Source organism: Podarcis muralis, chromosome 7 (genome assembly GCF_964188315.1).
Source record: "Podarcis muralis chromosome 7, rPodMur119.hap1.1, whole genome shotgun sequence".
Classification (NCBI taxonomy): Eukaryota; Metazoa; Chordata; class Lepidosauria; order Squamata; family Lacertidae; genus Podarcis; species Podarcis muralis.
This window is the reverse complement of record NC_135661.1, coordinates 18,354,837-18,377,664: the sequence shown is the minus strand read 5'-3', so window position 1 is coordinate 18,377,664 and position 22,828 is coordinate 18,354,837. Positions and strand designations below refer to the sequence as shown.

General features: G+C 43.9%; 2 protein-coding genes across 4 annotated transcripts; one reads left to right on the top strand and one right to left on the bottom strand.

Annotated features, from left to right (window-relative positions):
• Nucleotides 1-672: 672 nt before the first annotated feature.
• RER1 (retention in endoplasmic reticulum sorting receptor 1) lies at nucleotides 673-16,117 on the top strand. Of its 3 annotated transcripts, none has more exons than XM_028740942.2 (7): nucleotides 673-756; nucleotides 8,111-8,196; nucleotides 9,000-9,104; nucleotides 11,225-11,324; nucleotides 12,640-12,718; nucleotides 13,650-13,785; nucleotides 14,882-16,117. In XM_028740942.2, the coding sequence occupies exons 2-7, from the start codon at nucleotides 8,116-8,118 to the stop codon at nucleotides 14,969-14,971; spliced, it is 591 nt and encodes a 196-aa protein (XP_028596775.1). In that variant the 5' UTR covers nucleotides 673-756; nucleotides 8,111-8,115; the 3' UTR covers nucleotides 14,972-16,117. The 3 variants fall into 3 exon arrangements, with proteins under 3 accessions (XP_028596775.1, XP_028596773.1, XP_028596774.1); XM_028740940.2 differs by lacking the exon at nucleotides 673-756 and adding an exon at nucleotides 835-990; XM_028740941.2 differs by lacking the exon at nucleotides 673-756 and adding an exon at nucleotides 1,026-1,110.
• A 1,947-nt stretch (nucleotides 16,118-18,064) lies between these two features.
• PEX10 (peroxisomal biogenesis factor 10) lies at nucleotides 18,065-21,819 on the bottom strand. The gene is made up of 4 exons (XM_077931325.1): nucleotides 21,450-21,819; nucleotides 20,185-20,360; nucleotides 19,038-19,173; nucleotides 18,065-18,254 (listed from the first exon to the last, which is right to left on the bottom strand). Exons 1-4 carry the CDS (start codon nucleotides 21,678-21,680, stop codon nucleotides 18,186-18,188), a joined length of 612 nt encoding a protein of 203 aa, XP_077787451.1. The 5' UTR covers nucleotides 21,681-21,819; the 3' UTR covers nucleotides 18,065-18,185.
• Between the last annotated feature and the right edge of the window lie 1,009 nt (nucleotides 21,820-22,828).

Below are 22,828 nucleotides of genomic sequence, written 5' to 3'. Positions count from 1 at the left end.
CTCCCAAAAAATAATTTCTTGCTTTCACAATAATTCCTTTTGGTACTGTTGCTCCCCCACCCCTAGGTATAAATATAGGTTTTCAGTGGGTTTTATGGGGGTACCCAAGGGTACGCAGTACCGGCACTCACCTCCCTGATGTTAAAAGTGTGGCACTTACTGTAATAACTTTAGGGCAAGTACCAGCAACCTTCCCCCCCAAATAAAGCACTGAAATACCAGAAATTCCTATTTCGCCTTGAAAGAACATCAGGTTTCCCAGAATCACACGGACGTTTCCCATGCGTGAAACCAGAGCAATCCCAGGAGAAGAAGAATCTTTACTTGCATCTGGCATATAAATAAAATGTATTGGTAAAAACTTCCAATTATAGAAAATACATTTTGGGGGTTTACATCAATAATCAAATAAAATATCTTATTCTAATTGAAAAAAGCACTGTATTTTCTTCTTCTTTTTTATTTTGTGCCCCCACCCCTCGGACTCCTGTGCGGGGTGGGGGGTAAAAAGGTAAAGGGAGGCCAGAGTTCAAATTCCCAACTCAGCCACGAAGCTGTGACCTTGGGGGCCCCGTCACTCACTCTCAGCCTAGCCTCCCTCACGGGGTTGTTGTGTGACTAAAATAAGGAGGAGGAGGAGAGGAACTCCGTGCGCCACCTTGAGCTCCTCGGAGGAAAGGAAATAGTGAAGCGGCTGCTGCGTCCCCTGTGCCTTTTCCTTAAGGAGTAAACCCCACTGAACTCCGCGGCCGCCAGGTGAGCAGGCGCGAGCATCCCTGTGGTCTGCGCGGCCGACCTTCCACCCTCCGCCCCCGCCATCTCCTCCTCCTTCTCCTCTTCGCCCCGGTAGCGGAAGCTCTTCTGTCGGCTTCGCGCTGCCGCCATCTCGGCAGCAGGAGGAGGCGGAGGAGGAGGAGGGGTTGGCGCGGGCAGCGGCTCTGCCTGGTCAGGCGGGGCGGGAAGCGGAAGGAGGGACACCCGGCGCGGCCTGTAAGTTACCCCCGCGAGGCCCGAGGCCCCGCCGTTGCCCCGGCGATGAGGCCGGGCCCTCCGTGAGAGGGTGGGAGGAGGGCTCTCTAGGTCCCAGGCTGACGCGGGAGGAGGAACGAGGTTTTTTTCCCTTCTCCCCCCCCCCCCCATTTCCAAAATAACGAAATTTTAGCCTTGGGGCTCTCCGCCATGGCGAGCTGGGAGAGGCGGCCCTTCTTGAGAAATCAAATCTTAAAAGTGGGGCTTTTCAGGCTGGTCTCGATAAGCTAAGGGCTGCACGGGGGAGGTCCTTGAGAAATAATAATAATTAATAATAAAAATAATGACGCATAAAGGGATTTTTTTTTTTTTTGCTCTGACAAACCGGGTAGTGGTTTTTTTTTTGGGGGGGGGGGAGGAGTTGTAATGTAAGGATTTTCAGCCTTGTGGTCCTGTCCATACCAAGAGGTTGAGGAAAATCCATGCAAAATTGCTACAAAGGGTGGTTTTGCTTTATGGGGAGCTGGGGCGTGGCTTGGGGGGGGGCCTTGTGAAATTGTTATTATCATAATAAATTACCTAGTAAGTTGGGGAGCTGCTTGGAGAGGTAATCACAAAGTTATTATTAAGGGGGGATTTTTCAGCCTTGGGGGGGGGGGTCTCGTCATGCCAAGTTGGGGACAGCGGGGGGCAGGTGGAGGATACTTGTCAAACTATTGTTGTTATTAAGAGGGACCCTTACCCACATCACTGTTCTGCTACAAAACCAACTTGTGATGAGGGGTTCTTTATTTGATACTGTACATTGACACTTATTTCTTTTTCTTTCAAATGCTAGCCTCTCTTATTCCTCCTCCTTCTCCCCCACTTTGCCATAGGGTCACCTTTCCTCCTTAATCTACAGCCTCTGGTTTTACTTGTCAAATCTACTCTGTGTATTTAGAGTACATCATTTCCCAACCCTCCAAAAAAAATTAAATAATGGTGCTGGGAATGGTAAGGGTAAATATTCAGAGTCATGTGCTTTAAATGTATGGCGTGGGATATGACTACAGTGGTACCTTGGGTTACCCGAGGTACTATTTCTGGGTTAGCAGAGTCTGTAACCTGAAGCGTCTGTAACCTGAAGCACATGTAACCTGAGGTACCACTGTACTTACTGCCACTCAAATGGTGATAATTATTTGGGGGGTGGTTTATTCCTCTGTCCCTATAATAGCAACTGGGGTATGTGTGCTTCAAATGCTAGTCTACTCTTAGTCATTGGGCTAAGGGTGATTATTTCCAATTGCACTATGTACAGTGGGATTAAGACAATCTTGTTTCCGTCTTGTATGTGGGATAGAGGAGTGGGGACACCGCTGCATGCTAAATGTGGACAATTTAAACAAGGGGTACTGAAGCCTCCCATTTTGGGTAACTGGATTTTTAAGGTGGTGTTATTTTTCAAGTAGGTTGAGACTTCCTTGGTTTGATGAAGATGATTAAGGCCAATTTATCAGCCTGGAACTGAGGCTCAGTTGTAATCTTTTCCTCCTCCCCTGGAACAGGTTGATGAGACTACCGGGTGTGGACAGCGAATGACATTCTGTCATTGAGTAATTCAGGACACACCCGGTTGTATTTTGTGGACCTTCCTTGCCTTTAAAAAGCTAGCCTGGCATTCTCAGTGGATTATTCTTTATGCAATTGTACTCAAAATAACCCACATGGAGCAAAAACTTGTCTATCTGGAGCAAAATGAATTATGGGCAAGAGTAGCCGCCCCCATTAATTCTCCTTTTCCAAGAAAAAGACCTCACCCTAGTGGGAATTCTCCTCGCAATCCCAGATATAGTTTCTGCTCCTCTCTGTCAACCCAGCTCAATATCATTCAAAGTGTGGGCAAAATGTTGCTTTCGTAGGGTCCTCTACACCTTGGCCCACAATCATTGTTGCCACTGCAGCCTCCTTCAAACACTGTTTATGTGACTTGGTGCCTGTGGCAAGATTGCTTGCGCTTAGTCCAGGCTCATAAAGTGTAAGCAGGGAACTGTGAGCAGAGTTCACTCTGAGAAAATTATTGGCAGCAAAGTGAATCTCTTGTGTTTTGGTGGCATTTGGCACAACTGGTTTGCCATGGAGGACCCAGGCTAGAAATGAGCAGATTTGCTGGTGCCATAATGGTTGTATGGGTTTGTTTTATGTGGCCAGAAGAGAGATAGTTAAGGGAAAGTGTAACTGCCATGCAGTTTGTTTATCCCCTGATGGCCCTCAAGCAAACAGCAATTATAATACCTGAACTCATAGCTTAGCAGTAAATGCTCTTGGCTGGAAAAAGTACTGCAGTTCTGTAATGGTCTTACATGCTGTTTCTCCTTAACCTGCCTGCTTGAGGGGCAGTACAGCCAGCCAGAGTAGTGGCATGGTACTTTTTCCACCTGAAACTCCCCACGTCCAATAGCAGGGCACCATCTGACAACCAACCTACAAAGGCATGTGACTGTTAGTTGGCCCATGTTCAGGAGATCTCGTTCTCATACTTGTTTTATTTTATATTCTTTATTGAAATACAAAAAAACTACATAATTACAAGCGCACAGGGTAAGATAAGACACAAAAAAGAAAATAAAAGAAATAGGACCCGTGTAGAAAACAAAACAGAACAAAACAAAACAAAATTGTATACCAAAGTACGTCCTTTGGAATTCAGTTTTGTATCAGAATTAAGGCCTTTGGAATTCAGTTTTTAATGTTTTTGGATTTTAACAAATTGTATATACATATTTTTTGCTTGCTTGTGAATCGCTTTGCGTTTTTTAAAAAGCGAGAAGCAATATTATATCAATTAATTAATTATTTATTGGATTTCTTCCAAGCCTTGAACAATAATTGCCCCAGGGCAGAGTACAGCAATATAGAAATGCAATAGTAAAATCAGTTACAGCAGTTTGCAGTCAGAAGAATACAATGGGTCCTGATACATACCAAATCTATACAGTGTCAAAGGCTAGAGTAAAGAGGTGTGATGTCAGCATGTGGATGCTAGACACACCTCTGTGGGGAAGGAATTTCACTATTTGGGGGCTGCCACAGAGAGCATATTCAAACGTAATAAAGCTAAACCCTCTGAGGGTTACTTTGGCAGTGGACTCTATTGCAGTCTTCCTGTTCTCCCTGCTGCCCAATACTTTGGTTTTGTAGCTTATGTGTGAAAGGTGCTGGCATCTGATCCTTGACGCCTGCCTGGAAAGAGAAACAGGCCTCTAGTGCTTTCAGCACTGTAGCCTTTGTAACACTTTTGGATTCATTTTTTTAAAACTCAGGGACAAAGTTATTACTGGGAGATACTGGTCTTCAGGCACCTTGGTCCCATGCCCATCTGCTCAGAAGTAAATCCTGTTGAGTCAAATGTGGCTTAATCCTAGAACTGTCGGCATAGAGTTTCCTCCTTAATGGTTTTTCTCAGTACTTTTTTTCTTTTATGTCACTTGGGATTCTTGATACTTTGTTTCCCAGGCCACCCAGAAGTCTAATATCAGATAAGACCTTGGTTGCATCCACGCCATACATTTAAAGCACTCCTATACCACTTTAACAGTCCTGACTTCCCCCAAAGAGTTGTAGAAACTGTTGATTGTTTAGTGTGCTGAGTTGTTAGGAAACCCTGAAAGCTACAGGATTCTTTGCAGGAAGCCATGACTGTTAAATTGGTGTAAGAGTGCTTTATTGATAGTATGAATGGGACCCTTATTATAATTAGTGTTTCCTCCAGATACACAGACATGTGAAACTACCTTATTACTGAGTCAGATCATTATTGATCTACCCTGAAAGCAGTTCAAAGAACTCAGGCAGAAGTCCCCCTCATCCCTGTTTTCCTGAGAATTTTTAAAGTGGATATGCCAAGGAGTGAAGTGGGGTTCATGGGGATCATTTGCATACATATCATGCGCTTTACCATTGAGTAATGGTCTGCTAATAGGTGAGTTCCGTTTTCCATTATGGAGATCAGTTGGAGTGATTTACAGACCACTTAGGGCTTACCTGCTGGACGAAAACAGTCCAGCTGCACTGTGTGTTGAAAGCTTATTATAGCTGACTGCACAGCGAAATCAGAGATAGGTATTTCCGTGGCTGTTAGTGGTCACACCAGGGCTAGCCCACACATAAGACAAGGTGAGGCGACTGCCTCAGGCGGCGGGATTCACTGGACCAGCAGACCCAGATGTCAGTCTTTCTTCCTGCCTTGCTCCTGATGTAGATCTTCCCTGGTGGGAAAGGAGGGCCCATTTTGGGATCCGCTTGAGGTGCCAAAATGTCTTGGGTTGCCCCTAGGTCACCTCCTGTAATAGTGAAGTCAGGTGGTAAATATTGATAGGGTTTGAGCTAAAATGGGGGCCATTGAGAAATAAGGGAGACCCCAGATAAATACAAAGTTGGGTATGGGGGAAGCAGAATGCCCCATGCGAGTCCTTTGTTGCTTACAGTTTCCTAGAGAAGATGGCTGAGTGGTCAATACCTTAAACAGGAGCACTTTTGCTAGGAGGTGAGGATACACTGACATTTTGTTGTAGCACCTATTTGCAATACCGCCATGTACAGAGGAAATATGGCCCTGAATATTAGGCCTTCTGAGTATCCAAAGAGGCACATGGCTGTGTGCTGTTGGAAACAAAGTGCTGGAGGACTAGATGGACCTTTGCTCTAATCCAGCAGGGCAATCCTTGCATCCCTACGGAGTCGTTTCCTGATTGCTTCATTCAGCATGCCATAGTACTAGTGATATGAGCTAACTTTTGCCTTCTACTAACTTCATCTAGGATGGAAAATGTATTTGACCACCCAACAAGGTGATTAGCCAGCTGCTTCCCCTCATGACACCCTGGAGCTCCTGCCATTGAAACCAAGGTGGTTACGGGGAAGGTGCCTTCTAGGTGGAATGTTTGTGGAATGCTGCTCGCCTTGTGTCTTTGTTACATATCTTTAGTTGCTAGGCAAAAAATATTCTTCTTTTCCCAGGCCTTTGGCTACTTAAATAATCCATGGCCTTTTAAATGGGGCAGGGAGGGATATAGTTTCGGTTTGTTATTATGATATGTACTTTTGTGTTTTTATATTGTAAACCACCCTGTGATCTTTGGATGAAGGGTGGTATAAACATTTAATTAATAACCCCATAATAACAGCTCTGTAGTCATAAATCTTTTCAGATCTGGGACCCACTTTTAATTCAAACATGAATTTGCGGACCCACTTCATAATTTTTTTACCATGTATTTTTATGGCGGCAATACTGTTGTTGTGACCCACCTTAGGTTAGGCTGCTACCCAGTAGTTGGTTCCGGAACCCATCAGTTGAAAACCAGTGTTCTGAGATGATGTCTGTGCGCTTGTGGAATTTTCTCCCCCAGGGAAGTTTCCTTGGTACCTCCTTAAGTGTCCTTTTTGGCAGCAGATAAAGACCTCTGTAATGTTTTCCTGGGCTTTTAAGCCCTCAGTTTAACCTGTGCTATACCCTTCTCCTTTCCCCCCTGCTTTATTTCATTTATTGTTTTACTGCGTATTTTATTCTTCTGCCTATTATTGTTTTAAACCACCCTGAAAATATTTGTGTTGAATGGTAGTGTCTAAATTCTATTAAAATCACGTAATATGCATATGACATGTTGAGCAGCTGGGGTGGATTTATTTTTGGTCATGTTGGTCAGCCCCTGCTCTGCCACACTGGTAGGGAAGCCCCAGCCTGCAAGCCAGATGTGCCTTAGAGGCACCCAACCTCTCCACACACCCCATAGCAATTGGATTTTTTAAAAAGAAAAGCTTGTCTCTATCATTCAGGTTTTTTAAACGCCTAATTGGGGTAGAAGGGCTTGGGAGTCGTAGTTGTAAACCACCCCCCTCCATAGCACTTAAGCTTGGGAAACAGTCTCTCATTAGCTCCAAGAGTATATTATGATCCTTGTATCTTCAGTAGAACTGTGCAACTTGAGGTGTTTGTGAATTGCCTTGTTAATATGGTGAAATGATTAACTACTTGCTTATCTTTAGGTCAACCTCTCCCAATTCCTTTGTTGTGAGAGATGCTTTTTTTCATGGCATCTCTTCTTTCTTTTTCTGATCCCGTTTCCTCCTTCTGTAAGCACTTAATGCTGTGGCTGTATGCTTCTGCTCTGTAGCTCTGGGAGTAGAATTGCACTCTTGCTTAGAGAAGCATAGCCCCGCCTCCCGTAGAAATGGCCAACCAGGAAGTTGTACCAAGTGATCCTTTTGATGATGTGGCACAGCAGCTACTGTGGAGATACTTAGAATTGCACAAAGTGCTGTTCCCCCTTCCGTCATAAATCAAGAGAACTAATGGGTCTGCATTTTGCTCACATGCTTACTCTGTGTCACAGAATTGTGCTGAGTTGTGAACAGGAGATGAAAGCCAGGCAAAGATTTCAGATTTGGGTATCTTTCCTCCCCTTTTCAATGAAAGTGGAACTCTGCATTTGAAATGGCAGGCAGAGCGTGGTACATCAGACTGCAGAGCCACCGTGTTTTGTTTTATTTTGCATTTTTATGCTGTGAACTACCCTGAGATCTTCATATAAAGGGTGGTACACAAATTTAATAATAATAATAGAATAGAATACAGATTAAACAAATTCAGGTGTAGTGTAGTGGGAGACGAGGACCTTGGGAGACCAGGGTTCAAATCCTCACTTAGCCATCAAACTCAGTGGGTGACCTTGGACCAGTCACAGTCTATCTCAGTCTAATCTACTGCACAGGGTTGTTGGGAGGATGAAAATGTGGAGGAATGTAAGAAAATCCTAGATGGCACTAGTCCAACGGCCTGTTCTCACAGTGCCTATCAGAAACTGGCAAGCAGGACCTAATAGCACTCTCCCTTCCTGTGGCTTCCAGCAGCTGGTAGTCAGAAATATTACTGCCTCCAACCATAGAGGCAGAGCTTAGCCATTGTGACTTGTAGCTACTGATAGCCTTTTCCTCCACGAATTTTTCCAATCCTCTTTTTAAGTCAACCAAGTAGGTGACCATCACTGCCCTTTCCGGGAGCAAACTCCATAGTTTAATAACTATACGCTGCATGAAGAAGTCCTTCCTTTTATGCCAAAGCTCAGTTACGTTAATGTTCTTGCTTTTGTTTCCACAGCAACAATGTCAGAAGGGGACAGTACTGGCGAGTCCATTCATGGCAAATCTTCAGTGGTCTTTAGATTTTTCACAAGACTTGGACAGGTTAGTTTCACATGAGGGGCTGAGAGATGCATAAATAAAATCAAAGGAGTTATCACTCAGGGTAGTTTAAAGCTGCAACTTACAGAAAGGAACTGCAGCCAGATCTCTCACCTTCTACTTGCCCATAGGAGTGGTGGAAGAGGCATCAGGTATCTGGGGAACTCTTGACTGGGAGCACTCAAATTGCACTGTGTGCACATTCAAGATTGCACTCACCATGCAGTCAGTCCTGCAGATAGTTCTGTATTTTTGAGTCCTGTTGAACTCAATGAGACGACCATGTGTGAAACGTGTGCCCCCCTCCAACGTTGTTGGGCTACAGCTCCCATCATCCCTGACCATTGACAATACCAATGGGAGCTGGAGCCCCAAAACTCCAGTGCACACTGTACTGTAGTAGTAGTAGTAGTAGTAGTAGTAGTAGTAGTAGTACACACTGTACTGTAGTAGTAGTAGTAGTAGTAGTAGTAGTAGTAGTAGTAGTACACACTGTACTGTAGTAGTAGTAGTAGTAGTAGTAGTAGTAGTAGTAGTAGTAGTAATAATAATAATAATAATAATAAAATATATATACCCCGCCTATCTGGCTGCGTTCCCCCAGCCACTCTGGGCGGTTCCCAACAGAATATTAAAAACACGATAAAATATCAAACATTAAGAACTTCCCTAAACAGTATACAGGATCGCTGCTGTAATTGTTAGCTATATAATGCTGTTGTAATAGCTTGCAGTCTTTTGACAAGTGATGATAGGCTGTTATTATTAGCAACTTGATGAATATCTTAATACTGCATTTTTTCTAGATTTATCAGTCCTGGTTAGACAAATCTACTCCTTATACTGCAGTGCGATGGGTTGCAACGCTGGGTTTAAGTTTTATCTACATGATAAGAGTTTATCTACTGCAGGTAAGAGGACTGAGCACCACTTGCTGATCCTGCTGCATGTGTGTGGAGTCACTCTGTTTATTGTTGGTTCAAAGATATTTAAGTTTGATGGAAGCAACAGTTTTTACTTCCTTTACATACCTTTAACGAGAGATACTAAATTACATGTGATATGCAAGATAATTGTCTGCACAAATGAAATGTCACAGAACTAATATGAGTAGCATTGAAAAATATTTGATTCAGAAGATAATAGTACTGTACTGATTATTGAAGCAGTATCTTATGAGAAGGGACGCGGGTGGCGCTATGGGTAAAACCTCAGCGCCTAGGACTTGTCGATCGCATGGTCGGCGGTTCGAATCCCTGCGGCGGGGTGCGCTCCTGTCGTTCGGTCCCAGCGCCTGCCAACCTAGCATTTCGAAAGCACCTCCGGGTGCAAGTAGATAAATAGGGACCGCTTACCAGCGGGAAGGTAAACTGTGTTCCATGTGCTGCGCTGGCTCGCCAAATGCAGCTTGTCACGCTGGCCACGTGACCCGGAAGTGTCTGCGGACAGCGCTGGCTCTCGGCGTATAGAGTGAGATGAGCGCACAACCCTAGAGTCTGGCAAGACTGGCCCGTATGGGCAGGGGTACCTTTACCTTTACCTTTTATCTTATGAGAGCCAGTGTGGTGTAGTGGTTAAGAGGGGTAGTCTCATAATCTGGGGAACCGGGTTCGCATCTCCGCTCCTCCACATGCAGCTGCTGGGTGACCTTGGGCCAGTCACACTTCTTTGAAGTCTCTCAGCCCCACTCACCTCACAGAGTGTTTGTTGTGGGGGAGGAAGGGAAAGGAGAATGTTAGCCGCTTTGAGACTCCTGAAGGGGAGTGAAGGCGGGATATCAAATCCAAACTCCTCCTCTTCTTCTTATGATAAATAATGAACATAATAAACCTCCTGTTAGTTTTGTGTAAGGAAAGAATGGTAATCTGAAAGCACTTCTGTGATTCTGTTTTTGTGTCTGTTTGGGTATAACCAGTGTTAAGGGTTTTCTTCAGGGCTGGATAACTTGTGGCTTTCCAGATGTTGCTGGATTGCAGTTCCCATCATCTCTTAGCATCGACCACTTTAACGAGGGTTGATGGGAGGTGGAGTTCAACAACATCTGGAGGACCAGATTACTGCAACAGTATATGCACCTGGGAGCGAGTGCCATCAAACTCCATAGGTAAATTTACACCAGTAGATTGTTCCATTGTTATCTGTATTTATGCCAATAGAAAAATCACCTTATGAGCTGGAAACTTGGAATCATTTCAGAGTATTTTGAGAAGCTGGCCTCCTGCCACCCTCCCACCCCACCTTCTGATTACTTATTTTAGCAGTGTCCCTGTTTGTCTGCTTGCCCTTGTTTAGATTAAAACCTCTAAGCTGCAGGGGAAAATAAATTCATCCGACTGTAACAAAGTGGAGGAACAAGCACCACAGGAGAATAGCAGATTTCTGTTTGGATTGCTTTTGAGCACCTCCATTTTAGCCTTAAGATGCATCTGCACTGAGAAATCAGGCTCGGGGTGTGCTTGTTCATTACATTCGTGCCCCCCACACTTGCATCTTTATTTGCTCCTACTTTATTAAGATCTCTGCCACCCCCCTAAATATCATGCTTCTCTTTTATCTCTCCTTATTTCCCTTTTGCTCTCATGCTGTTTATGCTTTATTCCTTGCTTCTAGTTGATTTAGGTCAGGGATAGGGAAATCAAACAGCAGCTTCAAACACCTTTGATCATTGGTCATGTTTACTGGGTGTGGTGGGAACAGCATCAGGGGGATGGACAGATTCCCCAATCCTCGTTTGCTCTGGATCTGATTAACATTATTCGTTTACCATATATTGTTGAGCCCTCCCATTTCAGACTAGCCAACATGGTGCCCCCCAGATTTTTTTTGGACTACAGCCCCCATCATGCTGGCTGGGGCTGATAAGGGTTATAGTTGACAATATTTGGGGAGCACTATGTTGGCTACCCCCAACAACCCCCTCATATAGTCAAGTATTGCAGATTGTGCGCAAGCAGTTTTGTGTAGGTAGGTGTGTTTCTGTACTTAGAGCCATGTCCTCATTTGACATTTTCTTCTTCCTTCCCCTTCCTAGGGTTGGTACATCGTGACATATGCCTTGGGCATCTACCACCTAAACCTTTTCATAGCTTTCTTGTCGCCAAAGGTAGATCCCTCTCTAATGGAGGACTCAGGTATAAAGAACATCACTAGCCCTGCTTTTCTCTTGCATGGGTGTTGTTTGTTGCATGAACTTATTATATATCAGATGTGGGGAAGCCTTTTCAGCCTGAGGACCACATACCAGTGCTGGGCAGGGCCATAGGCAAAAGTGGGGAGAGCAACAAATGTCTATTTCACCTTTTCCATAACAAGCTAGTTTCTGTACACACTCACATTGCATTATTTATGCTTCATCCAGGCAAGAACGAAGCATCAGAAGGCTTCAAGGACACATTCCAATCTGGCAAAAACACACAAGGCGGGCAGGGTGTGTGTACAAAGCAGGGCTGGTGAGCGATGTAGCTTGGGGAGAGTCCTGAGAATCAGATAGAGAGGCTTGGAGGTTTCTGCTTGTCTGCTATGAAAAAAGGATGCTAAATCTGATATGTGTACACACACACACAAACAACAACAACAACAACAACAACAACAACAACAACCCTAGAACATATTTGGGACTTAGGCACAACTTAGTATGTTTTAAGTTGCACCTGCTATCTATGGGTGCGAAGAGTGCTGGAGTGCCAACCACTTCTCAACTTTATTGAGTGACCAGACTCCCAATTATCCCCACAGAAAACAGTGTTTTTTGTAGTGTTATAACACTCTATGTTTGCTTGTGGCCCTGTGTGAATTTTCATAGCAAGAACAACTGACTCCTGTAAGGTTTGAATGTAAGAGTTCAACCAGTGCTAGTCACATCCTGTGGATTGCATGGCACATAACTGAATATGACACCTTCTAGGAGTTGAGTGATTTCATTTTTAGATCCTAGGATAAACATATAAATGATGTATTAGAAATGCTGACAGAGTTTTGACAGAGCCAGAGTTAGAATCCCTCATTTTGTATTACTTCCTTCACTTCCCTGTGGATTGAAATACCTCCCCTCCAGTTGAGACTGGTATGACATTGCTTTCACGTTTCATACTTTGTGGAGATCTGTGCTGCAATTTCTCTTGCACGTAACAGCCCTTTGATCACCTGTTAATAATTTTTTGTTTCCTTGTACACTTTAATGGGTGATTTGTCTCTAGCACAGTCATTCATACCTGCTCTAAGTATGGTAGTAGTAACAGAGGGAGCCTCCTTACATCAGATAAGGCTGTCCATTGAGCTCAGTATTGTCCAACCTGATTGGCAGCACTGGTCCAAGGTCTCCAGCAGAGGCCTCTCCAAACATCTGCTACTGACCTTTGTTAATTGGGCATGCCAAGGGTTGAACCTGCAAGAGTTAAATGCAGAAGAAAGCAGTTCCTAAGACTTTGCATTTCTTCCTCTTCTCAGATGAGGGTCCTTCATTACCTACAAAACAAAATGAGGAGTTTCGGCCCTTCATTCGAAGGCTGCCAGAGTTCAAATTCTGGTGAGTACGTTTTAATAGCAATGCAAAAGGATTCAAGTCCCTGACCATTCGTCTTTCCTGTTCTCCTGCCTCTCATAGGCATGCCTTCTCTTTGGCCTCAAGCTTGTGCCGCCTTCCTTACAGTGCATACCTAACAGTCACCCAGTTGCCACCTCTCCCAAATCTCTGGCCTTCTAGTGCCTTTTCAGTATTAGCCACCTCTTCCACATGATAGGTATGCTTGATTTGAAGGCTCAACTCAGGTGTCACAAGTCCAAATGTCCATCGGTATTGCATTGAGCCTTAATCTTAACCATAACATAAATCACAGAAGGAGGGAGGAAAAGCAGCAAACTCGGGTACTAAACCTAGGTTACCAAGTTCTCGGAGACCAGCTGAAATGGAAACAGTTCAGCTAGCCTGATGAAATGGCTACTGCTAGGTGACAGCTACAAGAAGGGTCCAAAGACAGCTGGTCCCTCTGCAGAAGTGATAGAATCTTCTTTTCTGCCTCTTAAGGCATCATAAGAGAACCTTCTGCTGTGAGGTGCAGGATAGCAATGCTGAGGAAGAGGTGGAAATAGTCTTTTATGGCTTGGATGTCAGGAATGTTGCTGTGGGCTTGGTCCTCCTTCCCACTCCTCTCCTAGGCAGGTTTCTCCCTCGCCTTCATGGTTTTCTATAACTAGGATTTGCTGTGGGTCAGCAAAATATCATTAGAGCCTTGATTTCCAAGGATGATCAGAAGCCTCTTTTTGCAGACTGTGATCCAGACGTTAGCACTAACCATGAGTTGCAGATTCAGGTGTCACAGCAAACTGTGGTCGGGGAAAACCAGGAAGTGGAGGGGAGAATGCTGGAGATCAGAAATGGTATGTGAATTGGGGATTAATGCCCTTAAAAGAATTTTAGTACACAGTCAACCTAACTGCAACTATCTTTTCCTTCCAAGGCACTCTGCTACTAAAGGCATCCTTGTCGCAATGACATGTACATTCTTTGAGGCTTTCAATGTTCCAGTTTTTTGGCCAATTCTTGTGATGTACTTCATTATGCTTTTCTGCATCACAATGAAAAGGCAAATCAAGGTAAGAATCTAACCAAGTTGTTCTTTTTTCCAGGTTGTGGATTCTCCTAAACATGAGAGAGAGGGATTGCCCCAACATAATGGCAATATCACTGGCTATGTTGTAGCTCAAAAATTGCTAGTGGTGGTGGGTTTATTTTGAAAGACCCCCATAGTTGGAGTAGAGTTTGAGGCTTTGTCTAACACTGATGAGGGTAGTCTGGGGGCTGTTTCCAATGTGACCTCCTTCCAAAAGCATCGTTTTTTTAAAAGGAAAAAAATGATTTCTCCTTTGGATCCCCTGCTGTGATACTTGAACTCAAAAAACATTTTAGTGGACATCCAGCTTTTAAAAGAAAATACTAATTGCTTCCATAGGCTCCCCCTATTGATAGTGATGTCCCCCCCAAAAGGCCTTAATTTTTTTAAAAAAATAAGTGGGTTGTATCCAATTAAGTATTACTAATAGTAGAGCCAATGGGATGCGGGTGGCGCTGTGGTCTAAACCACAGGGCCTAGGGCTTGCCAATCAGAAGGTTGGCGGTTCGAATACCCGCGACGGGGTGAGCTCCCGTTGCTCGGTCCCTGCTTCTGCCAACCTAGCAGTTCGAAAACATGTCAAAGTGCAAGTAGATAAATAGGTACTGCTCCGGCGGGAAGATAAACAACGTTTCTGTGCGCTGCTCTGGTTCACCAGAAGCGGCTTAGTCATGCTGGCCACATGACCTGGAAGCTGTATGCTGGCTCCCTCGGCCAATAAAGTGAGATGAGCGCCGCAACCTCAGAGTCATCCGTGACGACCTAACGGTCAGGGGTCCCTTTACCCTTTAAGAGTAGAGCCATTGATATTAATGAACCTAAGTTAGTCATGTCCATTAGCTTCGATGGATCTACTTTAGCTAAGACTGGTATTGGTACAACCCACTGTTCTTTGGTCACACCCACTTTGATATGTGGCCCACAAAGCGTTGTCCACGGCCCTAAGTTCCTCCAAAAAAGATAGCCACTGTTGTTCAAACACATGAGCACATTCAGGTGTTTAAGGCGGAGTGAGCAGAGGGAGGGGAGTGCCGTGGGTGTGCTCTAAAAGCCTTGTTTTTCTTTCCCTTTTGTTGCAGCATATGATAAAATATCGATATATACCCTTCACACACGGCAAGAGGAAATACAAAGGGAAGGAAGATGTGGGGAAGACCTTTGCTAGCTAGAAATTATACTGAGCCTGCTGACCAACTCCCTTCATTACAATTAAAAGTCCAGTTTTGAGCCATTGTAATGATGCCTCTTTCCTTCATACCAAGTCATCAGTAATAACGAGGGTGGGGACTAAGAAGTTGTATTTCTCCCCCCGCCCCCTGCAGTTTATTGAGCGTCAGGCTCCCCACCTCCCCCCCCCCCCCCCAGCAAGAGAATATCAGCCATATCATCTTGTTATTCTTTGGATATAAGTTATGTCCAAGGGCTGCTTCTGCCCCCCCCCCCCCCTGTTGTTGCACAACAGGAGTCATCCCATGTTCTCAAAACATCTCATGGGAAGTACATGCTACTGGTTTCAGCTCCTTGGAAGTGCAGGATTTGAGTGGCAATTCCGCAAGTTTCTGGTGCACATTTAGCAAGACAGAGTAATAAGAGAAGGTAGAACATTCATTTCAAGCCCCCTCCTCACAAAAGTATAGCCTAGTGTGGAACAGGGGAGTTCCCACAACTGTATTTATTTATTTTTGGGTCCTTTGTGTTGATCTAGTCCAGAATGCATCCTGGTACATTGTTGAAATGCTTTGTGCATCTACAGAGGAAGATGAGACACAGTGATAATGTTTTCTGCTTTGTAATGTCCCAGGTTTTGACTAACAGGCTGTTTACAGGACCTCTGGTGATATTACTTAAGAGGGAAACTTGTGAACGTTGAAATAAGCCTACCCTGAGTTTTTTATTTTCAAAGTGGAAAAGGAATTAATTGATTTAGCTTTTATGGTGGAAAGGCTGATTTCTTTTTGGCTCTTTCATAATGGCTCACTATTATTCTTAATCATGTTTTTGGGGGCCAGGGTTTGCTGGAGGTCTGGAATTAAATTTATAAAAAATTATTATGTGGAGAGTATTTTGACACATTTTATTTGATACTTAAAAAAACTTTTTAAGTTTGCTTCATGTAGCCCTCTCCAAGGTACATCTACACCGGCCATGGCAGACCGAGACTTTGTGGGTTTTAACACAGCTTTTAATTTTCTATGGAGAAAAATATAGAAATAAATGATCTGCATGTAAAACTTTTTCAATGTGATACAGCTATAAACAGTTTTATTAAGTGACTTTTTAAAATTCCAAACTTTATTAAAAGACAGTGTCCCTTTCTTGGGTTCAGTAGTCTTTATAACAACCAACGTAAGGTACTAAGTGTTAACATTACTTCCTTTTTCTCTAAACATTATGTTGTATCCAAAGTACTATGTGGAACAGAACCTTGAAAATAATGGGTGTTGAGTAACTTAGGTCTACTAATTTCAGTGGGTCCACTCAGAGTAGCATTAACATTGGATGCAACCCATTCTATTTAAATATTTTGGAATAATGTATTTGAACTCTAGCTGTCTGAAAACAGTCCTTTGCATTACTGTGCAAACCACAGCTGCTCATGATGCAGTCTAAAAGGAAATTTTCACTCTGTATTGGGCGGACCTGTGATAAGTGTAAAATATCCTGTGCCATGTGAATTGGATCGCCCCGCTTTCAGCAGTATGGAAAAAATGTGTGTTACACCCACACCCCAACGTTCTTAGAAGTCAGTCATAGGGGGATCTGTTTACATTTCTAAACAATACTATGAAAAATATTGTACAAGGGACCTGAGGTATTGCAGAAGAAAATTGCAATGAATAATCCTGATCCTTACCACTGTGCATAGAAGCAAGTTCCAGTGATATCAACTGGGCTTTAATATCTGTTAGTATATGTGTTGTTAAAATGGTACGGAGCTGGGGCAGTAGCTAGAAAAGTAGAGTAAGTAAATTTGTCAGAGGTTAATTCATGCTCTCCTCTGTATTAGACCTCAGCTGCATTACTCTAGGACTAAAACGTCACACTGTAGAAGGGCAGACACATACCCTCCCCTATGTGGAAACGTGTTCACACCAGCTCTAGCTGTTGACTGCACGTGGTGCAGCTTCTACTGTATATTCCTTCTGCTAAGGGTGGCAAACCAGTAGTCCTACAGGTGTTGTTGGTCCACAACTCCCTTCCTCTCCGACTATTAGCCATGCATGCCAGGCCTGATGGGAGATGGTCCAGCAACAACCGGTAGAGGCACCCTATTGGCTACTTTTGCCTTATGTACCCACCGTACAAGATTACCCCAATCTTTGCCAAACTGAATTTCTGACAGTCGCTGCACTGTAGGGCGCTCATTCCAACTTAGAACTTCAGCTTTATATTTTAAAAAAACTAACCAACAGCTATAGTTTATTAGGCATAGGGGACTTTAGCAGCACACAAACTCAAAATTAATTTCCATATGCATGCCCTAGTATCTTTTGGAATGGTAAAATGTTCTCATTAAGCTACTACCTCTCAGAGAATGTAGTTTCCCATAAGAATAGCCCAGCTGAATCAGGTCATAGACCCATCAAGTCCAGCATTCTGCTCTCAGTGGCCAACCAGATGCCTCTGGGAGGCCTGTAAGCAGGACCTGAAGGCAATTGCACGCTCCCTCCATTTTCCAGTATTGAGCAACATACTGCCTCCACTCACAGAGGCAGAATATAAGCATTGTGGCTAGTAGCCATTGATAGCCTTATCCCCCATGGATTTGTCTTAATTCTTTTTTAAAGCGACCCAAATTGCTGGCCATCACTGCCTCTTTTGGGAGCAAATTCCAAAGTTTTAACTTTGTGCTGTGTGAAGAAGTACTTTCTTTTATCCCGAACCCCCCAACATTCAGCTTCATCAATGTCAACGAGTTACAGTGTCATTACTGGTAGGTCTAGCAGATGCCTGCCAACGCTTAAAAGGGTTATACCAGAATTTAGGTAATTTGTGTGCTTTGTTCTACAAAGAAAGAGGATCAACACCAGAAGTTTGTTTTGTAAGATGACAAGTTCGTATCTCCTTGTACAGGCGAGTTACAGTGCCACTACTGGTAGGTCTAGCAGATGCCTGCCAACGCTTAAAAGGGTTATACCAGAATTTAGGTAATTTGTGTGCTTTGTTCTACAAAGAAAGAGGATCAACACCAGAAGTTTGTTTTGTAAGATGACAAGTTCGTATCTCCTTGTACAGGCAGTGCAACTCAAGTGTTAAGCTGCTCAGTTTTATCACAGCAATTTAATATCATAATATCAAAATAAAGTCTTACACTTGGTCAAAAGCTGTAGTATTTTCGTTGGTTCCTAACACTTTGCAATCTAACAACCGCACAGGTGGCTGTTATCGATAGTGTTGCAGATAAATCAGCTTCTGCGGATGGAATTTCTCTCTGCACAGTGGGCACTCAGCCTGCAGGAGAGGAAAAATAAGTATCTTAACTAAACAAACATCTCCCAGTAACCAGTTTGTAAGTCTTTTTCCAGCTAGCTTTTTCTGACAGTTACCCGTTTGCACACCCTAAGTTCTCTACAAATGGAACCACGGGCCTTCCCTCAGTACCAGGGGCTTTTGATGGTATGTAGAACTCTTACAGGCATAGAGCTATATTTATAGACAGGATTGTGTAGATGCTGTGGAAGTGCAGAAAAGCTACCTGCTGTGGTATCTAGAGCTGCTATTTAAAACATTTCTAACCTGCCCTTCATTGCAATGTGATATCAATGAAGAGTTTGAGGTGCTAGAGTCAATTCTACAACAGTAAACCAGTTCTTAAAAACTAATAGGAACTAACCCTCAGTCTAGTCATTTTGAGTCCAACTGTTGAACTGTAGCTCCCATTATCCCTGACTATTGGCCATGTTGGCTGGGGCTGCTGGACTCCCAACAACATCTGGAAGACATCAGGCTCCTCGTCCCCAAATTAAGGAATTGTCTTAACAGATTATCAACTAGACTCAGAGAATGCAAGTGCATATCGGCACCTGCTAGAATTGAAAGTTGAGAACTCAAATCACATGTAGTTACCTCCTTTGGTAAGACATCGGGAAGAATGAAACCAAGGAGCTATTTCAGGGAATCTACTTCTTCAGCTTCTCTTTTCCTACAGCTCTCATTTCCACTGCGAAAAGGAAACCTGACAGGACTTGGCTTTTGTTTTAAGAGTTCAGCATCCTAGGAGGGGTCTGTGTTTACCTTGGTGTTGCACCACTCAGTGATGCATTCCCAGCAGAAGAGGTGTCCACACGGGGTGGCTGTAGCATGGCGGCGTTCTTCTAAGCACAGAATGCAGCGAGAGCTTCGGCCGAGGAACTTCTCCTCAGGCTGGGTTCTGAGAGAGGACAAAGTCAGGCACAAGTGCTCTTTAGGTTAATGTCCCAAGGGAGATGATGCTTCTGCTGCCAAGGTTCTAGCATATGACGCCATCAGGAGAAACTTAGCTTTGTAACAGGGTTATAGCCAATGCTAGTCCTACTCAGAGTAGACATGAAAGAAAGTGACGTTACTAACATGGGTCTATTTCAGGTCATCTACTCTTGAGTAAACATTTGCACCCATTTTTTTAAAAAGATTACGCTCCTAGCCCTCATACTTATGACTGCTGTTCCTGGGTAGTACTGCTTTCTGCCTAAAAATAAAGGTGTGGGGAAATGATCTTCAAAGTTACTTAGCAAGTTCCAACAAGATGCGAAGACACCCAACAAGAGCTATTTCTCTAAGGTAGGGGTAGGCATACTGTTCTTGGTTTTTTTGGTTTTCCTTTTTCCTTCTTTTCCCAATATATCACCCTCTGCCATTTACGTACCGAGAATTCCATGTACTGAAAGCCCAATGTTTGCAAACACAATATAACCAACCCATTCAAATTACACAATTCATTTTAACCAGACCAATTACACACTGAGTTGGTTACCCAGTTTTGATGCCAGGACACAGTTTTAGCCATCCTTAACACCTGTTGATTGTCAAGCACAATATTAAGTTAATCTAGGTTTTCGAACACAGCTCAGATGCCACTGCATGTGCCCCCGCCCTTCATTCCAGCTAATAATACTACATAGTTCAAGAACACTGGCAGGAACCTTTTTCATCCTGCAGGCCGCGTTCCCTTCAAGGCTACTTTCCAAGGGCTGTGGGCCAGTGGTGCACAGGGACACAGGCAAAGGTGTGTGAACAAATACATACATTAACACGGTGCAAAGCAGCACCAGTGAAGGCTGTAGCCTGGGCACAATTTTGACGGCCAGAGAGGGGCCTGAATATTTGATCCCCACGCCTGAGGCTCCCAGGCATCTACACCACCCCCTGTAAGCATCTGGTAAGCAAAATGCCACTAGCATACCTTGGGTAGGAGAGGTTACGGTGCACCTTCCATTCTTGTCTTGCCCTCTGCCTCTGTTGGAAGCTGTATGCATGGACACCAACTGTTAGTGCCAGGTGCAGCACTGAAAGGATCCCAAGAAGCCTGTAACTTGATCGAACATGCTGGTTGTCTACATCTAATCCTGCATAGCGTAGCTGGGAGGGGGGGGGGGGAGACACAAAAACACCACTTGATATTGATGCATTTTGTGTGATCTGTGAAGGAACCTAGAGAACTGCAGTGTGATCTGTGAAGAAACCTAGAGAACTGCAGTGTTGAAGTACAGATTTTGTTTAGAAAGAATGGAAACCAGCCCACTTGACTTTTGAATCTTGAACTGCATACAGAAGAAGAAGAAGAAGAAGAAGAAGAAGAAGAAGAAGAAGAAGAGGAGGAGGAGGAGTTTGAATTTGATATCCCGCCTTTCACTCCCTTTAAGGAGTCTCAAAGCGGCTAACATTCTCCTTTTCCTTCCTCCCCCACAACAAACACTCTGTGAGGTGAGTGGGGCTGAGAGACTTCAAAGAAGTGTGACTGGCCCAAGGTCACCCAGCAGCTGCATGTGGAGGAGCGGAGACGCGAACCCGGCCCCCCAGATTACGAGACTACCGCTCTTAACCACTACAGAACAGAATACCATGCTGGTATTGGTGACAGTAGCCCTCCTCTAGAACAGCAGTGGGAACCTATGGCTCTCCAGATGTTGAACTCCCATCTCTCATCAGCCCCAGCAAGCATGGCCAGTGGTCAGGGATGACAGGGAGTTGTAGTCAAGCAGCTGAGCTATGGCAATACATACGATACCAAATTGACCACAAGGAGGGGATCCATACAAATAAGTAATATGGCACCATAGATATTTAGGGGTAGAGTGGATTCCTAGTCTTCATTATATTCCTGTTGTACATGTGGCAGTGCTAACAAGAAACAAACTCAGGGTGCTGAGAGACAGAAACTGGATGGCAGCCCAAACTTAAGGCTCTATCAGATCAGACCAAGTCCTATGCAGGGAGGACACATCTGAAATTACTGACTATAACTAACTTGGGTCCCTTAATCTCGGTACGTATACTTTGGGAATGACCAGCATTGGATATACACATTGGTTCCGTTTGTTATTCTCCACCCCTGTCCCAATGCCAGGGATGGAAGTGAGACCTGCCCACAGTAAACAGTGCCAAAATACGGGATTTTAGTGTATTGCACACAGAACATCAAAGGGCTATCAAATACTTTCTACTTACATATGTGATCCCTGCCATCCTTTTAGATAGGTGGTAGAAAATGCCATTCATATAGAAGATGGCCAGGTGCAGCCTACGAAGGAGTGGAATGCCTTGCCTGAGAAAATGGACAACCTGACAGAGCATCTTCCTCTGCTGCTCTGTTAATCCGCCAAGCCATTTCTGTAACCAACGCCACAAGAAAGTCCTTCCCCACAATCCACGCAAATGTCTGCTTTGCAAAGTCCTCATCTCATCAGGTTCTGTCTGAAGTTCATGTTCCAGGTGTACTAATCCTTTGTCTAACAAGTAAGGGAAGACAGTGTGCAAAGAAATCAGGACAGCCCGTCGAAATACTGAAGGAACTCTCTTTCGCGATGGGTCCACTTGGATAATACTGACATATTCTTCACCAAGCGTTTGGTAACCTAAAGAATATTTAAAAAAACAAAACAAAAACAAAAAAAGATGGCAATCCTGAAAATCTGATCAGTTTCATGTTAAGCATAAAATAGCAGCACATTTAGTCAGAGCACCAAGCACAGAACAATTTAGGGGGTGAAATACCTGAAAGGGTTGTGAGTGTGAAATATGCTATATCAGCAAACAGCTCAATTTCCTTCTGCCACTCCAACCAAATTCTAGCACCTAGAGAGCCAGAGCAAATGACAATGTTAGAGAACAAAGTGAACAGAGATGCCCTGCCAAATAATTTGACTTCAATACAAGTTGAAAAAGTAATTACACCATTTTCATAGGTCAAATAATAAAACATTACGAAAGTTAAAAAATTAAGAAGAGATTTACAAAGTAACCAGTGTCTTTTGTGCAGATACAACTTTTAGAGAGGTAGAACATTATGGAATAAGCTTTTGTGGAGTAAACAGATGCATGAAGTGTAATCCACAGGCACATACACTAGCAATGCAAGAAGCAAGGATAATTAACAATTCAAGCTAGACTGTATGCAAGATAAGCACTGCAACTCAATGGTTGCAGGATAAGCAAAGATGTTTGCAATTTTCAGATCACAGACTATTGATACAGTCCTCTCTCATCTCAATCACCTTTATCCATCGAAAGAACAGAAGAGCCTGCTAAATCAGGTCAATGGCTCATCTAGTCCAGGATCCCATTCTCAGAGTGGCCACCAGATACCTCAGTGGCAAACCTGCAAGCGGGACCTGGGCACAATTCCTTCCTGTAATTGCCAGCAGCTGGTATTCAGACACATTACTGCCTTAGACTGTAGAGGCAGCCATTATGACCAGTAGCCTTCATATAGCCTTCTCCTCCATGAATTTGCCTATTCTTTTTTAAAGCCATCCAGGCTGGTGGCCATCACTGCCTCCTGCAGGAGCGAGTTCGACAGTTAAACCAGGCATTGTGTTACGCAAGCT

What these genes read in the sequence shown, in the direction of transcription:
- RER1 (XM_028740942.2), top strand. Translation starts at nt 8,116, where the DNA reads ATGTCAGAAGGGGACAGTACTGGCGAGTCCATTCATGGCAAATCTTCA. An exon ending in TTTTCACAAGACTTGGACAG is followed by an intron (nt 8,197 to 8,999) that starts GTTAGTTTCACA and finishes CATTTTTTCTAG; the next exon opens with ATTTATCAGTCCTGGTTAGA. An exon ending in TAAGAGTTTATCTACTGCAG is followed by an intron (nt 9,105 to 11,224) that starts GTAAGAGGACTG and finishes TCCCCTTCCTAG; the next exon opens with GGTTGGTACATCGTGACATA.
- PEX10 (XM_077931325.1), bottom strand. Translation starts at nt 21,680, where the DNA reads ATGAGGACTTTGCAAAGCAGACATTTGCGTGGATTGTGGGGAAGGACT. An exon ending in CGTAACCTCTCCTACCCAAG is followed by an intron (nt 19,174 to 20,184) that starts GTATGCTAGTGG and finishes GTCCTCTCTCAG; the next exon opens with AACCCAGCCTGAGGAGAAGT. An exon ending in CTGAGTGGTGCAACACCAAG is followed by an intron (nt 18,255 to 19,037) that starts GTAAACACAGAC and finishes CCTCTCCTGCAG; the next exon opens with GCTGAGTGCCCACTGTGCAG.